At 33.4% G+C, this 21,373-nt stretch overlaps 1 protein-coding gene and 1 long non-coding RNA gene across 2 annotated transcripts; one reads left to right on the forward strand and one right to left on the reverse strand.

Moving 5' to 3' along the window:
• Positions 1-3,410: 3,410 nt before the first annotated feature.
• Positions 3,411-21,335, forward strand: cd63 (CD63 molecule). Its single transcript, NM_199543.1, is given in 8 exon segments — positions 3,411-3,467; positions 5,931-6,015; positions 14,477-14,659; positions 16,871-16,945; positions 17,032-17,127; positions 17,339-17,482; positions 20,318-20,401; positions 20,892-21,335. Coding segments are annotated over 7 exon segments (714 nt in total). The 5' UTR covers positions 3,411-3,467; positions 5,931-5,949; the 3' UTR covers positions 20,958-21,335.
• On the reverse strand, positions 5,483-13,350 carry LOC147838255 (uncharacterized). Its single transcript, XR_015523765.1, has 3 exons — positions 9,876-13,350; positions 7,008-9,078; positions 5,483-6,883 (listed from the first exon to the last, which is right to left on the reverse strand). It is a non-coding gene; the product is annotated as an uncharacterized LOC147838255 (long non-coding RNA).
• Positions 21,336-21,373: the final 38 nt, after the last annotated feature.

Consider the following 21,373-nt stretch of genomic DNA (forward strand, 5'->3'; position numbering starts at 1 on the left):
TGAAAGATACTAGTGTCTAATAAATAGATACTGGTAGTTATTGATTAGTAATAGTAATTGTTTATTAGTTACTGGTATCTAATGAATTGGTACCAGTATCTATTTAAAAAGTACTACTAGTATCTAATGGAAAAAGTACTAGTACCTAATACATAAGTAATAGTATCTAATACTTAACTAGTATCTAATTAATAAGGACTAATTCATAAAAATATGTACTAGTCCCAGCTGGAATACATACTAGTCAAAAGTGAATAGTTGATATCACAATGACATATCCCAATAGAAAATCAATGGAAAGTGTTTTAATTTGTTACTAGAAACAACATAATTGTTACTATAGTTCACTATTAAAATAAGCACTAGTATCTAATAAATAAGTACTAGTATCTAATAAATAAGAATTAGTATCTATTTAATATGTTCTTCTACCTATTAAATAGATCAGTGGTTCTCAAACTGTGGTACGCGTACCACTAGTGGTACGCGGGCTTCCTCCTAGTGGTACGCGGAGGAATCGCTGAATAATGAAAGAAACAATTAACACTTTTAATCCTTTAATGCGTAATATAACATTGATGTGATCAGCATTGGCTGTTTTGTGAAGCGTACGATCACAACGCTGTGCTTAGAATGTTTATTTTAGTGCATTGTGTCATAAGCTGCTGAAAATCAGTTTCCGAAGTTTAAGAATTGATTCTGAAGCGTGATTTGACTGACATGAAAAGTGGCCAATCACAGTCGACCTTGTCTAGTTGCGTGAAACGTAAGGGCGGGACAAAGGCTTTCTGTGTCGCAGAGACAGAAAAAACAACTTAAAAACAAATGTTTTGTTGGAATAATGCTTCTCGGATGTTTTCACTACAGAGATGTCTAGCAGAGTAATTAAACCGCGGACATATTTCCTGCCTATTTGATGATCTTCATACACGTTTCGCTCTCCGACAGCCAGTCGACTCGCCTCTGACCTGTCACTCCTCTAATACATTCTGAATGGCGGCGCGGGAATGGAGGTATTGCGCAATTACGCATTTCTGCAAATGCGGCGAGTGCTTTATTTTAACACGAGAGCGCATTCATGTACGCAAATCGCTAAAACAGATATGTGAGCTTTTAAATAGGCTTTTTTTTCAAATGAACTGCAGTGCTCTCATGATCGCCTGTGTGCTCAGATAGAATACAATCGCGATCTTTCCACTATTAAAGTAGACATTATTTATCTTTGCTCAGATAGAATACAATCGCGATCTTTCCACTATTAAAGTAGAACATTATTTATCTTTGCTCCTTAACTAAATTTAGTCAAAAGTATTCAAAGTTATCAAATATTTAGAAATAGATTGATACATGATCGATGACAATGCTAATGGTCTTCTTATTTGGCTGTGTTGTGAAGTGAAACTTACTTTTAGCAAAGGTGGAACATTTTTTATTTCTTTACGACAAAAGAATTATGCTGGAAATGTTTCTGGATGAGGTATTTGTGTGATTTATACATTTAGCTGTATTCTGATCTGTCCTAAAGCATTACAGGTCAAAGCAATCCATTGTTAGCCTACTTATTGTTTATCACAATTTACAATAAGGCTCTTAAAGCACTGCTTTGATAAATGTAGTGTCGTCATATTTTAAATACCTCAAGTAAAATGAATTCATTTGTTTTATTTTTTTACTGACAGTGTACTTGTATTTTTTTACGTTTCTATTTTAGATTAAGATCAAGTGTAAAATAAAATCTACATGTGATGTACAGCTATTTAAGAAACAAATTTGCCATATTGTAAAGAAAATAGTGTAAAATATGTAAATAAAAGGCTAAATTGAAATCTTTTTACCATATAATTTAATTTAACCTTTCAAAGCTTAAAAATATATATTGTTTAAAAATGGGCAAAAAGTGTCTTTATGGCCTTAAAGATTATTTGGTAGTTTTATCAGTGCTATTGAAAAAGATTAATTGTCATGAAAGGAAAAATTGACTATACTTCCTTTGTTAGTGCAAATTATACATGTAGCTTTGGGATGTAAGCAATCAAACCATTAAATTAGGTTTACACTTAAAAAAAAGTGATTTCATAAGGAAAATCAGATTTTTTTTCAAAAGTAACCAACTAGTACTTTTTAAAAGAGTAATTTGTACTTTTACCTAATATTAGTATTATTTACTTAAATTTTTGTTATTTTAGCAGTGTAATAGTATTTTTACTTGAGTACAAAAAAGATTTCACAAGCACTTAGTGCGGGTTTATTATACTATTAATATATGATTAATAAATATTATTATTAATGGTTTTTATTTGTATCTATTCCTATGCAATGTTTTATGGGTTGCTGAGAATACATTTCAGGTCTTCAATACATAGCATGTCAGTCTTGAAAAAAAAATAGGTGCTGGAATTGATTTTCATTAGGCTGTCCCTGTCATGTACATTTAACATTTATTTCAAGATTTGTCTGAAAGTGTAGGAATATGACATATAGCCTATATTTATAAGGTCCAAGCAGCATTTCCAGCTTTTGATGAATAGGCTACTATGAATACTTTAGATTTAAGTACAGCAGTTTTCTTTTTACTTTTTAAGAACAGCGCCATTTTTTTATGAACTTTTGAAAGCACATTTTAACTAAAACTTTTTTTTTTTATCTGCAAGCACAGTTAATGTTCAGACTATTTCAAATGTTTAAAGTGACTGACAATAATACATATTCTTACTAATAGGAAGTAATCTGCATCGTTTTAAAACTGTGCACACCTGTAGCTGCTTAATTAGGCTTACGACGCTATTTTTTAATACTGGTTAAAAAATAGCGTCGTAAGGTGGTACTTGGAGAGACAATTTTTTTCTAAGGTGGTACTTGGTGAAAAAAGTTTGAGAACCACTGAAATAGATAGTATCTAATATATAAGTACTAGTAGTATGTACTAAACAAAATTAATGTCTAATGAGTAGGCACTAATATATTTTTAAAAAGCTGCATAGGCACTAGTATCTATAATACATACATCTAATAAATACTTACTTGTGCCTAATGGAAAAGATACTAGTATCTAAAAAACGAGCACTAGTAACATGAGAATAGATACTAGTACTGGCTACTGATTAAATGTTAAAACGGCTTGCCATATATTTTTGTAAACCATATTATTATTAAAAAATATAGAAATACTGAGTACACCTTTAAAACGTGACGTTTGCCTTGTTGTCGACAACCTGTTAAACATTAGTAGCCATCTAAAGGGTTTAAGGCATATATAAGACATGAAGGCTTCTTTAAACAGATGTGTTTTTTGTGTGTGTACTAGTAGGCTCAGCATAATCCGCAGTAAGGGGTGGGGTGCTATTAGGACGGGTTACATTTACTAAGTACACACTCATCGACTAGTCACATCCGTGTACTGTTGCTGGGATCGACAGCATCCAAGTTTTCGCTCTACAAGTTTCGCTTTGCTGAACATTTTACTCGAGGTAAGTGGTTTTTATTTTTCACACAAATGTGTTATTGACAGGCGCGCGACACTTCTGCTTTAAAAAATTAACAGATTTTCAAGTAGTTTCGAAATTGAAGACGACGCCAGATTTTCTCGTCGTTCAAAGGTACTTGGTTTCTTACTGTTATCTTAAGTAATTAGTTTTGACTGGAAATCCTCGAAATTACACGCTGGGTGTAATTTTGTTAACCCAGTGAATAGCCACATTGTTTCCTCTGCCAGTCGTCTTATGTCGTAGACTGAATTTCAACAGACTTGCCTTTTCTGAGAGAGCGAAACTAACAGTCTTCACAACTTCAGACGCACGACAAACCTTAATTCTGTTAGATTCAACATACCATCGTGTAAACATCTTGAAAAGTTGGTAAATTGACGAGTTTAGAAAGTAAAGGCGGTTGTGTAATACAACATTACGTTAGGTCGAATAAGGAACAAAGAAAGAAAACCGTTGAGTGTCGCCATTATATTTGAAATATATTTATTTAAGCTAAGTTACAGTCGATTTACTGACGTAGTTTAAAGACTGTCGATTTTGTATGTCTGGCAAATAATTCACGCTACATTTTATAACAATGACTATGACTATTAATCTCGTGACTGAAGTCAGATGATGTAAAGACAGGAGTTTAACCTTTCTCACGGTTTTACTTAGTTCCTTGTTACTGAACACACGTCAACATTTACTTTTACCTGGGTAACTTTTTTGGGGTTATTAAAGGGAATAAGGAATATTACACCATGTTTTACTTGCATTAGTTTTGCATATAAGTTTTGTTTAGCTTCCAGATGACAAAAATTATATATAATTATATATATATATATAATTGTAAGAGTTTATTATAAACGAACTGACAAACAACGAGACACCAGTCATTTAGCAAAAAAAAACAACAACAACATATATATAATAAACGTATTTTATGGTTAAACATAGCATGTGCACCTTTTAAAAACTTGGAGGAAAATAATTTGATTAAATGTAGTCTCTTGCAAAAGATAAATTTCTAATTTCGACTTAGTAACAGAAAAGAGGTTGAAATTCCACATCATTATTTTAAATGAATCATGACTTTTTTTTCTAAAACACGATACATGAATTATGTTTTGAATACTATTTTTAAAGACTAAGCTAAGACTATATGGCCAAGTATTTAAATATGATGATGATGATGACTATAGCTAATATAGTAGTAATACACCATAGTATTTTGTTAGCTTTTTTATAGACATTAAGTGTATAATAAAAACTAAACAAAATGTTCACTCCATTATAGACCATTACATTTTCCTGCATGTTGTTAAACTGTTTCCTAACTGTAACAAGAGGCAATTCAGTCATAACTTGACATTAAAATAGCCATCATAACATTATTTATCATTATGTGGACATTTTTGGATTCTTTTAAGCTATTGCAATGAAAAATGTGAAACAGGAAATACATTTGGACCATTGTTATTGTTTTCATCCCACAAAATGGTCTATAACAATGTAGAATATTGCTTTTATGATCAACTAGTATGACTTATAGTAAAGTTAACAAAAAGTTTGTCATGTGTCACTGCAAAAAAAAAAAAAAAAAATTATTGAAACTAATTTTCTATGAGTAATCTTTTTCACATTTAATCTCAAATATTTATTGTATGAATAATGATATATATATATATATATATATATATATATATATATATATATATATATATATATATATATATATATATATATATATATACCACACAATTAATCCATTAAAATCACCAACATATTCATGTGTAAAGACCAAGCCAGGACTTTAGACTGCAACCAAAATGGTGACAAATGCAATGTTAAGCTCAAAGTGAACAAAGTAAAAGTAAAGTCTCATGATGCAACACCTCTAATGAGAGGACTTGCACCCTAAGCTCATTCTCTCAGTCTTCGTCTCATAACTGACAAATTTATTCAGAAAAGAACTGAGAAAAGTACTTGCCACCAGTTATACCAGTGTGAGCCCTGCAAACACAAAACAATTAGCCTAAAGCCAAGCAAACTGTTTTCTATTATTATGGGCGGAGTAAATGGAGTAAATACATACTTGTAGGCATAGGGCATTAAAAAAGGAAACAGTAACTAGTTTGTTTACTTTACAGCTTTATTCTAAGAGGCAGCTTAGTTCCTTATTTTATTTTTCCTTATATACATCCATGATTTTATTATGATTAGATTTTTGAGAAATAATCAGGATTATTGTTCTTCTTTACCTTAAATATTTGCTTTCTTTCAATTGTTTAAAAGGGATATTTGACTCTCAACGATACTCAGTTAATTATTAGCCTCATTTAACTTGTGTCAGTAAACTGACCTATATATTGTTCCTGTATTTTTAACCTTGCTGCTATTAAGGCTGGTGGGTGCGGTCGTGTGCTTTCATTTATGTGATTTTAACCTTCATTTTGTTTACAGGATTTAACCGAGAACCACCATGGCTGTAGAAGGAGGAGCGAAATGTGTCAAATACCTGCTCTTTTTCTTTAATTTCATCTTCTGGGTGAGTAACACACATAACGTCTGTATTATATCAGGCCACATTTCGCATTAGCCAGACATTGTGCCATAACAGCATGACCCATTTCTGTGAATCGACAGTGGCTTATTGCATGTTATAAACTCAAAAAATATTTTGGCTGCTTTTTCAAACTACCTATTTGCTTTTTTTAACTTAAACTTTTTTGTGTTTAAGCCACTTAAATGTGTTAAGTTAACTTAATCAACTTGTGTTGGGACAACATGAATGAATTTTGTGTAACCCTGCATTTACTACACTGTTTGGAAACTGTTGTGAAACATTTATACTCCTTTTCACAATCACATTGAGCTAGTTTAGCTCTCATCAGTAGCTTTGACGTAAAAAGGAGAAATGAAATTGACATTCTTCTCTACAACGTAAATAAATCTTGTGGTTTCTTAGAGTTCGAGAGTTGCTAATAACTATGACACACACTTTTTCCAGTGAAGGAGTTTAGCAGACCCACATAGACTTTATCTTATGATGACTCAGAGTGTAACGCCAGAAATTTCACAACATCCAGGAAAACATGCTTCCTGACTTTGTCAGATGACTGGAACACATTGTCGTCGTGTTCAGCTAACATGTGGATCAGCCTTGATTTTTTGGCTGGAAAATACCTGTTGCTCATTAACATCACTGTCGTTTACTTAAGAATTAGGTAGTTCGCACATTTTATGGCTTTCCTGTTTAAAGCTTGTTTTAATTAAAGGGACACTTCGTCTTAAAATGAAAATGATGTACTCTGCCTCAGTTTGATTTTTTTAAAAATCGATTAAACACAAAAGAAGATACTTTGAAGAATGTAGGTAACTGCAAGCCAATTACAGTACTTCCATGGCATTTGTTACTTATTATTGAAGTCAGTGACTACCGATTACAAGCATTCTTCAAAAGATCTTGCGTTTAACAGAAAATAAGGAAACTCAGAAACCACTTTAGGGCAAGTAAATTTTGGATTAGCTATCCAACACAGGCTCATTCTGAAAAGGTAGCCTTATATACATTTTTTTGAGATGGCGAATTATGTAGCCAGACATACGTATGGCTGCATTTCATCTTTAAAATGAATGCTACGGGGCGGTATGATGCTGCTCCTTTTCAATTGGTCAATTGGTGCTTTTAAAAATTCTATTGGTTGGGTTTAGGGAAAGAGAAAGGCGAGTCAGTCGGTCAATCTGTCAGTCCAGTATTTCAATCAACAGCGGCCTCTGGTGGATTTATGTTAGAAGAACAGGCACAAATGGCACTCGCAAAAGAAATTTGAGATCTGAAAAAGCGTACACAGCGACCTCCGGTGGATTCGCGAAAACAAAAACTACAAAAAACTTACCTCCTGGGACATATTTGGAGCTCTCCAGAAATATATATAGAGGTACGTTTTCAGAATGAGCCTGGGTTGCAACTATCCCTATAAATGTGCCAACTTGAAAAAGGCTCAACAGAGTGATTTATAGGTTTCAAATGAAAATGTGTGTAAAGCAGAAAGGTGGTTTTGTTGTTAGTAGACTCTGGGGATTAAAGTGTTTATGGTTGTCCTTCAGCAGTTAGCTGATAATGTACGTAGGTTTCCGTTTAGGTCATGGAAACATAACACATGCACATCCTAGCAAGTTTGTTTTTTTGATCACAAATAACACTCTCCACGCATTCATCTTTTGCTCTTTGATATTGGCATGGCTTAGTATATAAATGTTTCCTGGTGTAGGTGTGCAAACTACACACTCTGTTTGAAATGTAACCTGAGCAGTAGTTTGTGTGTTTTCTGATATCAAAACACATTCTGTCACATGTGCAACACTCTTACTTGGGTAACATGCCTTCAGATTCACAACATAGCTGCTAATAGCAGTTGATTTTCAAGAGATGACAACTTGTTTTCACAAATGCAGTATACAAGTTCACTTTTGCACCTTCACAATCATAACGTAGCAGTCAGGTTGCAGAAGCAAAATTAAATTATTTACAATGACTGATAAACCTTTAGAGAAAAAATGCTTAGTGAGCTTTGATGTTTTTAATTTTTTGTATACAGTATGTATATATGGGACATTCTACCAGAAACTTACATAATCTGTCGCTGAAATAAAAACATATATACTGTGAATAAAAAGTATTTTATTTCAAAAATTTCTAAAATGAACTTATGTTTGATTTCTGTGAGTTGTTCTGTAAAGGACTGTGTCATTCATTTAGTTCTCAGATTTGTTATTCTTTATTAAAAACACTACAAATGTACAAACCCTGTCATTGTCCTTGTCCTCAGCCCAATTGAACCTACAGCTTTAATAGTTTTGTAATGCTACAAATTTTGTATTTAAATAGTTATTTAGAAAAAACCTTCAGAAATAGTAAGTTTAAATTGTTAACATTCACATCAATTGATTAAAAACACAAAATTATAAATACATTTTACAAAAAAATACTACAAATAAATTTACAATTGTCCTAGTTTCTGTCAGTTCTGTCATTTTTGCATTAAATTTAACATGTAATACGTGCAATTCCTTTAAAGCTATAACTCGAAAGTGACATCATTTGACGGAGAAGAAGCTGACAGTGATCAAGGATGCATTCTATCATTGAATAATATGATTTTATGCTTGTTTTTGTATGATTTTTTGAGGACGACAAGCTTAAGTCAGGTCCTGTCACATTTTTTTTTTAAGTGAAAATGTACATTTCTGGTAGAATTTCCCATACACACACACACACACACACACACACACACACACACACACACACACACACACACACATATATATGTATGTGTGTGTGTGTGTGTGTGTGTGTGTGTGTATATATCAGTTGAAGTCAGAATTATCCCCCCCCCCTGTTTATTTTTTTCCTCATTTTCTGTTTAATGGAAGGAAGATTTATTTAACAAATTTCTAATCATAATAGTTTTAATAACTCATTTCTAATAACTGACTTATTTTACCTTTGCCATGATGGCAGTAAATAATATTCTACTAGATATTTTTCCAGACACTTCTCTACAGCTTAAAGTGACATTTAAAGGCTTAACTAGGTTAATAAGGTTAACTAGGCAGATTAGGGTAATTAATCAAGTTATTGTATAATGAAGGTTTGTTCTGTAGACTATCGAAAAAAATTAAGCTCAAAGGGGCTAATAATAGTAACCTTACAATGTTTTTTTTTTAATTTAAAACTGCCTTTATTCTAGCCAAAATAAAACAGATAAGACTTTCTCCAAAAGAAAAAAATATTATCAGAAATACTGTTAAAATTTCCTTGCTCTGTTAAACATCATTTGGTAAATATATATATATATATGTGTGTGTGTGTGTGTGTGTGTGTGTGTGTGTGTGTGTGTGTGTGTGTGTGTTCCATAGTATTTTCTGTTATATATTTCTATTAAAAAAGGCTTATTTATTTATTTTTATTTATTTAAAAAAAAAAAGTCAATATTATTGGCCTACTTAGGATTGTTTTTTTATTTGGCTAAAGAACAAACAACCGTTGTCTAATGGATTGCCTAATTAAACTAACGCGCCTAGTTGACTTAAAAAACCTAAGTATGCTTTTTAACTAAACTAATACTACTGTCTTACAAAATAACTAGAAATGTGTATACGATCATCATGGCAAATGCAAATTCAAATGCAAAAAAAAAAAAAAAAAAAAAAAAAAAAAATATATATATATATATATATATATATATATATATATATATATATATATATATATATATAGTAATTAGCCATTAAAAGTATTGCGTTAAAAAAATGTGTTTTCTCCTTTGAACAGCACTTGGGAAATATTTGGAAAAAAAAAAAATAGTCTTGAGCTGTATGTTTTGGTTGAACCCGTCTGTTTACTTTAATTGAAACTATTTTTAAAACAATCATGTTGAATTTGTTCAAAGTTAGAGCAACTTTAATTTTTGGTAGATCAGAATAAACATTAAATATTGTGAAATTATATTCTCACATAATCAAAAGGGTCCCACATAATCATTTTAGGGTATTTTATCCAGAAGTTTCCCAAAGGTTGTGTGAGAAAAAACACCAGTGTCACTGTTCAGATGTGTCTAAATACAGTACAGTCATGAAATGAAAGTACTTTCCCAGGGAACACTTCTATTTTAATACATGGAGAGTTCCAACTGTGTACAAAAAAGGCATCTGATGTATATTCAGATTATTAAAGTATTTATGTAAAAAAATTTTTTTAACTAAGATCTGTTAATCTATTTTAAGACTCACGCTAGAAATATTTCCTGCCAATTAACTTCAAAACTTTTCTTTGAAAAAGAAAATAAACAGAAATCCAATGAAAAACCTCTACAGGTATGTGGCATTGTGCTGGGAATTTATTAGTTGACTATTTCTCAGACATTACAAATTGAGAAGTTTAGCCTCAGTCATGTGATTGATCTTCCTATTTATGACGCCATGTGACTTCTCCATATGATTATCAGCGTTCATCCGTGTCACACTCTGTGAAGTAATGCCGAAGGCCAGCTGGAATATGGACTGATGATAGATGATTAAGCACCACTCCTTATTTAGGATGCCGTGTGTATGTTGAAGTAATAACAGACACTCCCGGTCATTTCAGTGCATATCTTTATTCACTGAGCAAATGAAACATTGAACTGTTTCCTTTTTGTCCATTTCATACAGGTGCCTGCTGCCACTTATTACCATCAAATATTTACACTGGTGTTGCTTTGTATGTTGGTCAAACTGATGTAGTCATAAATGTTAATCATGTTCCCTCGATTTGTACAGCTGACACGTACATACTTCTAAACATCCTTTATGCTTTGCTCAGCTGTGCCGCTCAGTCCCGGTTCACTTGAAACATTTACACAGTGCATTATCTGTTTGATAAAGATGTGAACTAATTTGTTGATAAACTGTACATAGCATTATGAACTGTGCGTCTTACGCCACTGACAATTGACTGAAACAAAAACAAATCTATAGACCATTACACTGAGTTTTATTTGTTTTAAGTGTATCCTGTATGTTTTCTGCAATGTGTGTTTTTATTTTGTGCAAACACAAATAAGTGTAATAGTGTTGTCACGACACTGGAATTCGGTACCAATCCATACTGAAATTTTTAAAACATCAATTTCCCGCTAACATTTGAGCGCTGTTGAGCACGTGCTTAAACACAGCTCATTTGCCTTTTTGTTCACGCACTCAACAGAAATGACTGTGATTGGCCGTGAAGGTCATCAGTTCACCAAACTCACCGCTGTTTACTGGGTGTAACCGCAGATACAGGGACACTGAAGCATTTTAAAGCTGCGATTCAGCAGCTTGATCACTTGTATGTCAGCTTGTAGTCAAACCAGCTGATCTTTTGTATTGTCTTTATAAGGTAAAAACATGTAAAAATGTCTTTCGCTTACTGTATGACCAAAAAAGGGTATTTTAAGGTTACGTTTACACGACAATGTAACCAAAACTGGAAAAGTTTTTAACTTGCGTAATATGTTTTACATTTAGTTGACAGTTTTCAAAACGATCCATGTTTACACTTGCAAAAATGGGGAAAAACTGTGGATTAAAATAGTGACGCATTTTGAAAATCTCACAATCAATGCCAAATTGATTTCTCAACTTTTTTGGCATACAGCTCTTATGTATCTTAGTATGCCAGGATTTGGCGCTGTTGCCTTGCTAGCAAATAGTAACATAGAACTGGGCGATTAATCGAGGGGACTTTTTTGCACATTTTATCAGTGAAGCCGGCTCTTGTAAACCTCCAGCACGTGCATTCAGATGCACAAGAGTCGTAGTACAACGAAAAGCTAGGCAAAAGTCATTTTTAAATTCTAATTTGATTTAATCGTTTGATAATGAAATTGAGATGATTATTCGGTGATTATGACAGCTGTTCGTGTGGCTTCTCAATGAACTATAGCTCTGTGTAGTAAATGCACGTCAAATATGTACATATAATAACATGGTTTTACTTTAAACTCACCTCACAACTAGGGCCAGACAGAATCTGCAGACATTTTTTGATATTCCTGCGCAGAAATTTATACAAAATTTGCAGATTTAAATGTGGAATTATTTTTGGGAGTATCATAACTAAAAACCTAATATATTAAATAAAAAAACCTTTTTAACTTTTATTTAATGTTTACAATGCAAGTCCAATTAGATCCAGTTCTTTGTTAAACAAAGCTAGTCTCTTATATAAATTATCTACTTAAAAAGACAGAAAATATTACTTTACAAACTGTATTGCAAATAAATCAAATGAACATTTTCATATTAGTCAATAATATTACTGAAATTAATTTAAACTGAATAAACATAAACTTACATTTACAAAGTAAATAAATAAATTCAATGATGGGCTAAAAATCTGGCAGAAATCTGTGGATTTTTCAGTACGCAAGTTCCGTGTGGGTCTGCTCATAACCAGTGGTGGAAAGGGTACTGAGAGATCATACTCAAGTAAAAGTACCATTACTTGCCTAAAAATGTAGTGCAAGTAGACTTAAAGTATCTGTTGTAGTGTATCAAGAGTAGTGAGTATTATGCTGTAAAAAGCTGATGCATTTACATGTAATTTGTGCATGTGTGTGTAAATGTAACATTCTATACTGCATCTAGTTATTGCCCAGCAGGCACACAACATCATCGGACGTTAATATTGGGTTAGATTTAGGTCATGAAGTCAGGTGACCAAAATTCAATGTCTATCCAGCGTCTAATGACAACATTATTTTGATATCCAATAACAACGTCAAATGACGTTGATATTTGGTTGATTTTAGGTTGTTAGAAAGTGACCAAAATCGAACATCTTAAACCAACGTCATATTGATGTCAAATATTGACATTTATTCATTAGGTATGGCGACCAAAATCTAATGTCTGATAGACGTCATAGTTGTAACATCCGCACAACGTCAAGCTGTAACATCATTAGACGTTAATATTTGGTTGGTTTTAGGTTGGACGTTAAACACTGATGTCAACACGATTTCCAAACAAAATGCAACGTCCCCATGACATTAGGGTACAACGTCAATCTGACCTCATGTTGATGTCTTGTGCCTGCTGGGTGTTTAAGGCCATTTTTTTCATCATACAGTAAACATCTGCCATCTTTCCATCAGTGACATGCATCTAAACAGTCTCTGGGTTATTGCGTGTAAAGTTTTTGGGCATCTTCTTAGACACATTTAATGCTTCCAAACAATTTGTTGCAATTATAAAGCACTTATGCCTTGAGGTAGTTCATTATGATGTGATTTACCTTCTTTGTGTGATTTGATTGGATGGAAATCACAGGACTGATTTTTCTAATCCCATAGACAAGAAAAAATAAAGTAGTGAATGCAGGCTGAGGAAAGTAGTGGAGTAAAAGGATCAATACTGCACTAAACATGTACACATTTTTAAAACTACTTAGTAAATTACAATTCCTGAGACAAACGACTCAATTACAGCAGTTGGAGTATTTGTAATTTGTTGCTTTACACCACTGCTCATAACTCATCCAATTGAGTGTTTTAAAGAAATCCTTCTGTGAGACTATTCTGTAGTCATGTGTTTATTAGTCATGCTAAATCAGTAAAAGCATAGCATTGCTAACTTGAATTTGCAGCATGCAGTCAAACAAACAGATAACCATAGAACCTGAGCAAAGTACAAATCCTTGTTTCCATAATAATATTCACAAGTTAGTCATCTGTTATGAAGACAATTGCATTTAGCTTTCATTATATTTGGCTAGACGTTTCTAAACCAAGTATTCGAAGTACACTGTAAAAATATCCATAATCTAGCAGTTTTCCGTATTTTGTCATTCATGTTTTTATTTTTCCCCATTTATTTATGCTTTTGAATTTCATTATGAGAGTTTGTTTTTTCTTCCAATAACTCTTAACCTTAAAAAGTACGAAAAACTGACTTTTTAGAACATATTTAATAGTTTAAAGTGATACATTGTCTGGCTTGGTGTTTTATATTATTGTACAAAAACCTTGTAATAAACTGGAAGTACTTTATTATGTAATTTATTATTTCCCTCTACATATTATTTCTTATACATTATATTATTTCAAACTACTAAAATGTCAATAAAAGTCACTTTCTTAAAAGGCAGAGTGGGAAACACAAAACATGAAAATTGTTAATTAACAGGTATTTTTTGCAATGCAGTCTATGTTGTGTATAGCGAATGTCTTTAGAAATTGTCTTTATCATATGTAGGCTCAAAATAGATCTGGGACTTGTATTTCACTTTGAGATCATTTGAAAATACCAATTATTGTATCCTTTTTCTATTTCTAAATAAACGACTGTGTCTGAATAAAATGTAAGATGATTTCGGTTCAATATCAGTTTAGATATCAGACTTTGGAATGATGAATAACTAAAACACTATTGTATTGAGAAATCTATTGACTTCAACTATTTTTTCTCTTTCTCATTTCTAGCTGTGTGGCCTGGCCCTCATAGTTCTGGGGATACTGGTTCACGTTTCTTTGCACAACACGGCGATCCTCCAAGGAGCCTCTGGTTCTCCTATGGTGCTGATAGTGGTGGGCGTCATCATCTTCTTCATCTCTTTCTTCGGCTGCTGTGGTGCCTGGAAGGAAAATCAGTGCATGGTCGTTACGGTGAGGATGGCTTATGAAAATATTTTTGTTCTAGTGAATAGAATGAGGGCGTGAACTGATCATAGTTGAGTTAAAATAAGGGAAGTGGTCTAATGAGGTTTCTTCAGATGTTTGTAAGGTCAAAAAATTCATACTGGGGTTACTGCTTATTTGTTTGCTCAATCCTTCAATATTTTAACACCTAGTTAGATGTAATCTCTTTGTACACAAATGCTCATTTAAAAGACTATGAAGGCGTTTTATTGACAATTCAATAGGCTTTTTTCAGATGTGTATATCTGAAGTATTGTTGGCCACTTTTATATAGGTTCATAGATTTAATTTTCAGCATCATAAACCGTTTTCTATACCAATAATGACTCTTCTTATATATAAAAAAAACATGTTTGAAATGCTATTCTGCTTCATATTTTTGTGGAAACGGGACACATTTTACTGTGAATAATTATTTATTGAATGGAGTGTTTAAAATAACAGCATTTATTGGAATTCAACAGTCAATAATGAAGTTTTGACTAGTCACAATTGTAATTAGAGATATCTCTGAGTTTTTACTAGTCATAATACATTTGGAGATGTCTTTAATTCATCATATTTAGAGATATTTACAAATATATTTGAAGATATCTCTAATTAATTTACTAAAAGTCGAAATACAGTTGTAGATATCTTGAATTGGAGTCAAAACTCATTTAGAGATATCTGCAAATATTTTTCAATGGAAGTCAATGGAGGAATATGACTAGTCATAATATATTTGCAGATATCTCCAATCTGATTTCGTACTAGTACAATTGTAATTGCAGATATCTCTAATTGTCATTCTGACTAGTCGAATTATAATTATGACTAGTAAAAATATAATTAGAGATATCTCTAAATATATTTATGGATAGTCAGAACAAGGTTTAAATGCTAAAACGGCTTGCCATACGCTTCTCACTCAGCAGCACAGTGGAGATTTCTCTAGTTATATCGTTTCAGTCGTTTGATATGCCGTCAAATATTTCGCCAAACAGTCCTTAGGGATGCGGGGACACGAAGTCAGATATTTCGCCGAACAGATCCGCCACTTTTGGCACTCATAAACAAACATTAAGCTCTCGTGCTGCAGGACTGAGGAGGTCTGCTGAAGGCGCGCAGCTGGCGTGCTGTGAGGAGTTTGCGTCTTTAATAAACTACGGCAGTTTGCGTTCACTGAACAGTAAGAATGATTAATAAATCCTTATCAAACAGTCCCTTAAAAGTCACGTCTCGCTTTCGGTTTCGGAAAAAGCCCAAGTGTACCGCGCTCAGGCACACCTCTCCCAACCGGGCCAGGGCCGGCCAAGTGAACCGTGCTTGAGCGCGATTCAGCGCACTCACACTTCTCAAACGATCCGGGAAACGGGCCTGGGCACGGTACGGATGGCATAGTGTGAGTAGGCCCTTATAGTGGTGCGGCCAGGTAGGGGGCCCTACAAGACAATGCGCCCAGAGGCCTCTGAATTCTTAATCTGGGCTTGGTGAATGGGCTGTACAAGTGCTGTTATTATCACCCAATCAGATTTGAGAATCAACCAGAACTGGTGTATAAATGTATATATGAGAGAGAGATACCACTTACCCCATTGATCAAATAACTTGAATAGTTTCTTAAGTTATTCTAATAATAAATAAATACTACATTTTAAAGCGGTAAGTACTACAAATCCACAAATTGAAAAAACACAAACAGATTTTTTTTAAATTCAACATAGCATAAAACTTTATTTACCACCTGAATACTATACATATATATGAGGTTGTGTTTGAATTAAGTTCTAGGATACAGCACACTAACTAAACTTAGTTCATTTACACCAGGCTAAATGTTTTTGCTAATGTGTGTGTTTATATACAGACTAACGTGGAGCCGTGTTAACACATTGTCAAACATGACCAACAGGTCAAACCAGATTCCTTCTACAGAACACTTCATTTGATCTGCATTTCTCCATTTTTGAACAAAGCAGAAGACAAACAGTTGCGATGAACTAACATAATAATAATATAATAATGTATCATAATATAATATAATAATGTGCCATTGCTTACTTTGACACACAGTAGAACAGCACTTCGCAGCTTTCAAAAAATAAAAAAGCATTTTGTAGATTTTCTTTTTTTTTTTTTTTTGTCTTGTCATTCCCTATCTTATCAGCCACCCTCCCAATCTTTGTGTTCCCTCAGTTTGCAATCATTCTCTCCCTCATCGTCATTACTGAAATTGGAGCCGGCATTGCTGGATATATCTTCCGTGGAAAAGTGAGGAACGCTCTCGTTGTCACTTCTTTACAATTTCCCAGTTTTCCCAAAATCCGTTTGACTCATGAAAATCTGTTTCTCTGCAGGTGAATGAACTGCTTGATCAGAGCTTTAATACCATGATCGCAGGATACAACAAGACAGAGGAATACCGCACAACCCTCGATTCTATACAGAAGCAGGTCGGTGAAGCAAAAGCTCTCACATTTTCAGATGTACTGTTTGACCAAACAGGGCATGTGATTGTTCTCTGGACTCTAACATGAGTCTGTCCTGCCTTGTTTGCACAGTGCCACCTGCTGACGCTATAAAGACATCCTGCTTCCTCTTATGATGTCATCTGCTTTACTTGCTTTCTGAATAGTAAATAACATGAATTTGTTTTTCCATTAGCTCAAGTGCTGTGGAGGAAACTCCTCTAGTGATTGGGTGAACTTCAGTGCTGATCACATTTCGGTCCCAGATTCCTGCTGTAAAAACGTCACTAAGAACTGTGGTATTGGAGCTATGATGAAACCCACCGTAATCTACAAAGAGGTAAGATTGTTTTTCTGTCTTATTGATGCATATTAGTAAGAGAGTGACAATATTAAATGCAGTGAATCACAAGACATCAACTGTTTTAACCTATCTGCAGAAAACTAAATTAGTTCACACAGTGTTCGAAATATACCATGGCCTTTGGGGGAGCCCACCTTTTTTTCTAATGGGGGGGAGGGGGAGGGGGGGGGGGGGGGTAATGGCTACAGTAGCTTTGATCTTGAGAGTCCCTTGCCACAATGATGTAGGCTATAAAACACACAGGATACCTGTCCTTAAACAGCAATGTATAAACAAAAAAGATAAAACAAATATTTATAAATTACAAAGTAGAACAAAGCACCACGATAGTTTCGGTTTACTTTCTCGCTAAGAGGAGCTTCCCATCAGTGTTCCCATCAGTAACTTACTTTAACACTTGAAAAAATCTTGTGAGGGATTTATTTTTATATGCACAAATAGCAACCTAAACAACAGAACATTGTTGTCTTATTTTACCTGCAGTGCTATAAGTTCAAGATGATGGACATTAAATGCATTTTTATTTTACATGGAGGCGTAGAAAATCATGGCATGTCACTTTTCACTCTGATAAAACATAATTGCGAATTCGAAAATAAAAAACACCATTCAAAAGGGTTCCATTTTGTCAAGTTTAGCTGCTTTCAGCTTAATAATTATCCAATATGTTTAAAGCAATGTCACAGTGTTTAAAAAAAGAGCATTGTATTGGCCTATTGTATAAAGCAAATAAAACGAAACACAACGTTGCATCATTTGTTTCGGACAATGAATACAAACCTAATTCTATTTTTGTACCCCTACCACTTCCCCATGGCCCTTAAAACCGAGTGTGAAGGAGAAGGGCTTCAAAATTTACCCAAGAATTGGGACAGCACTACAACACCTGCACACGTCATCATATGTCGTCGCGATCTCTTGCTTCATATGAGATCAGACGATGGCGACTGCTGTAGTTATTTCAGATGTGCTATTTTTTGGTGTTTATCTTCAGGAAATCACCGAAGGCATATATTATGTTATCATAACGATCTAATGTGGCAACAAGATTGTAACTGTACTGTGCATTTACACAGTGGCCATATTCATCTATGTAAACACACACATACAGCATTAACATTATAGCAGACACTGTAAAAAACCCATTTCCAGACACTAAACTTTTCTGACAGGGTATTCGAGCGTCATCGAGTGACAGAATGTTGTGGGACTGCTGTACAGGAGTTATTATTAGGGATTATAGATTGTGAAATTTAGCAATATTTATTTTAGTAGTTTTTTTTTTGTTTTAAAGCATGACGGTAAAACACGAACACGATTATGAATATATTAAAACAAGTGCTTGTTTGTTGTAAAAGTTCGTAATAATGACAAAAAATACTAATTTGTGGATCTGCTTACTTCCGGGAGCAGTGATTCTGTCGTTGTGGCTGGTGTATGCTGGGAAATTTTCTTTCCCCTTGGTTTCGAATGTGGTCCTGAAAAATCTTTGTTCAAAGGGCTATTCACCCCTTCCTCTTAGCCCTACGCCTTCATGCTAAAGAGAATTGGGACACCCCTACTTCTTGTCGTGGACGTGCAAAACGAGGGGTAGGGGTAAGGGGAAAGGCTAAGAGTAGAATTGGGATTGGGCCTAAGGAGTGTCTCTATGTCCACATGGAAGCATCTGGCTGTCAGTCTTTGACATGACTGGACTTTTCTCCTTAGCCCCCCACACCTTGATGCTCATGACAAGAATAGCATGTGTAGTTAACCTTTTTTTAAGTGAGGTGTAAATTACAGTCATGAATGAATGATAATTTTGCACTTCTACACATAATAATCCATGATCACATTACACAATACTGAAACCGCACGTCAAAATAACACATTGTCAATATTTTTTGAGACCCCCAAAATTTCACAAATCTTGTTTTCAGGGGAGCCCAGGGAGTTCACATTTTCTTCCTCTCAGAATCAAACAGTTATATATTCTTGCATCAAAAACAATGTTTAGGGCAAAACACAAATAAAAAATATATAATAAAATCAATATAAATAAAATATAATTATAGGTAACTAACACATATTAGGCCGTACAGCAATACAGAAAAATATATAAATACAAATATGCAAAAGATACAACAGTATAAAATAAAAAAAAATTATTTAAAAAAATTTAATTAAAAAATGAAGAAAAAAAAAGAAAAAACATATAAACATGCATATTTTCTGTGTTTTCTCCATTTATAACCTAGCGAGGGAAAATAAGTCAGCTATAGCTTTTCTTAATAGTTTATTTGTATTCATTTCATTTTTTGTTTTTAAAATGTGAGAGGAAGCAGGAAGGGTTGCCAAATAGCGTCAACGTTTTCAGTATAACCGCATACTGTATCCCTATTTTTTTCTATTTGAATAGACTGCATCCAATGTACTTAACTGGGCAGAGAAGAATTTTTCCAGTTCAGTCTTTTAAGCTTTTTAGCAATTATTAAACAGAAAGATTGTGTTTGACTGAGGAAAGAGTGTGTTTGACTGTGAAGATGAAACATTTGTAGGGTTAAGTCCAATCAATGCAACTAGGGGTCATAGTTCAATGTCTCAAAGAATTCATTGAGAAACTGATTTAAAATGGATTTTCCTTCTTTTAAGAGTTTACTTTAAGAGATATCTCTTTTTTACTGTGATATTTTTTACTAAAATGATATCTGTATTACATTATATAAAAATTAGACTCTAGGTGTTCTTATAGCTGAAAAAAATCTCTCTTTTTTTCTCTAAATAACTCATTGGACAGAATAAAGTTTTTGTCTTTGTTTGTGTTTGATACAGGGTTGTCAACCTATTTTGGAGACACGCATAAAGGAAAATATTTTGTGGATTGCTGTGGGAGCTCTGGTCATTGGATTTGTGCAGGTAAGACCAGCAAGATTGCCTTGTTAATGCAGGGTTCCCATGGGACAAGGAATTTCTGCATGAACATGGAATAATAATGGAAATGTTTTTTCCAGACAGTGAAAGTCAGGGAGTTTTATATATATATATATCTATATATCTATCTATCTATATATATATATATATATATATATATATATATATATATATATATATATATATATATATAAATTTTTTTTTGAGTAAACAATTTAGTTTATTTGAATTATTTTAATTTGATTTTTAAGAATGAATATAATTTTATTTGCCATGTTTTGTTATGCTTATTGTAATGGTAAGTCTACTTTTTGATTAACCTGGATAGATAAAGGAAATTCAGATTTTTAATCAGTAAAATGAGGTGAAAGTCAGGTAATTTGACATTTGGCTTAAAGTGGAAACCCTGTAAATGTAATACAAGCTTCATGTTTGTCTTATTCTAACCAATACATTGTTTTTATTTATTTTTTAGATTACAGGCATTGTGTTGGCCTGCATTTTGTCACGAGCCATCCGCAGCGGCTATGAGGTCATGTGATCACATCCAATCACTGCGCTTCGTTCAGATCGCATCAGTTAAAGCTCCTAGAGACTGTTCAGGTGTTTTTAAACCTATTATATAAATGCCAGTTATTTCCCCCCTTGCTGTATAAGTTGACTATACTTATTTTCACTCAGAATTAAATACTACCACATCTTAACTTTCTGCGACTAATCCGGTAGATTAGTCTACTGTTAAGTCACTGATTTACTCGGCTTTGGTATTGTTGCTTTTGGCATTGTTTTAAACTGGATATTTACCACCATGTTGACATTCCTTTGGGTTACAGGACTACAAATCAAATACTGATATGCCAAATTTTATACGTGTATAGAGCATTAATTTTTAAAAGGAAAAATAAAATGTTCTAATCTAGTTTGTAAGTTGATTTTATTTCACTTAAAACACCTACT

This window comes from Danio rerio, chromosome 23 (assembly GCF_052040795.2).
Source record: "Danio rerio strain M-AB ecotype USA chromosome 23, GRCz13ab, whole genome shotgun sequence".
Taxonomy (NCBI): Eukaryota; Metazoa; Chordata; class Actinopteri; order Cypriniformes; family Danionidae; genus Danio; species Danio rerio.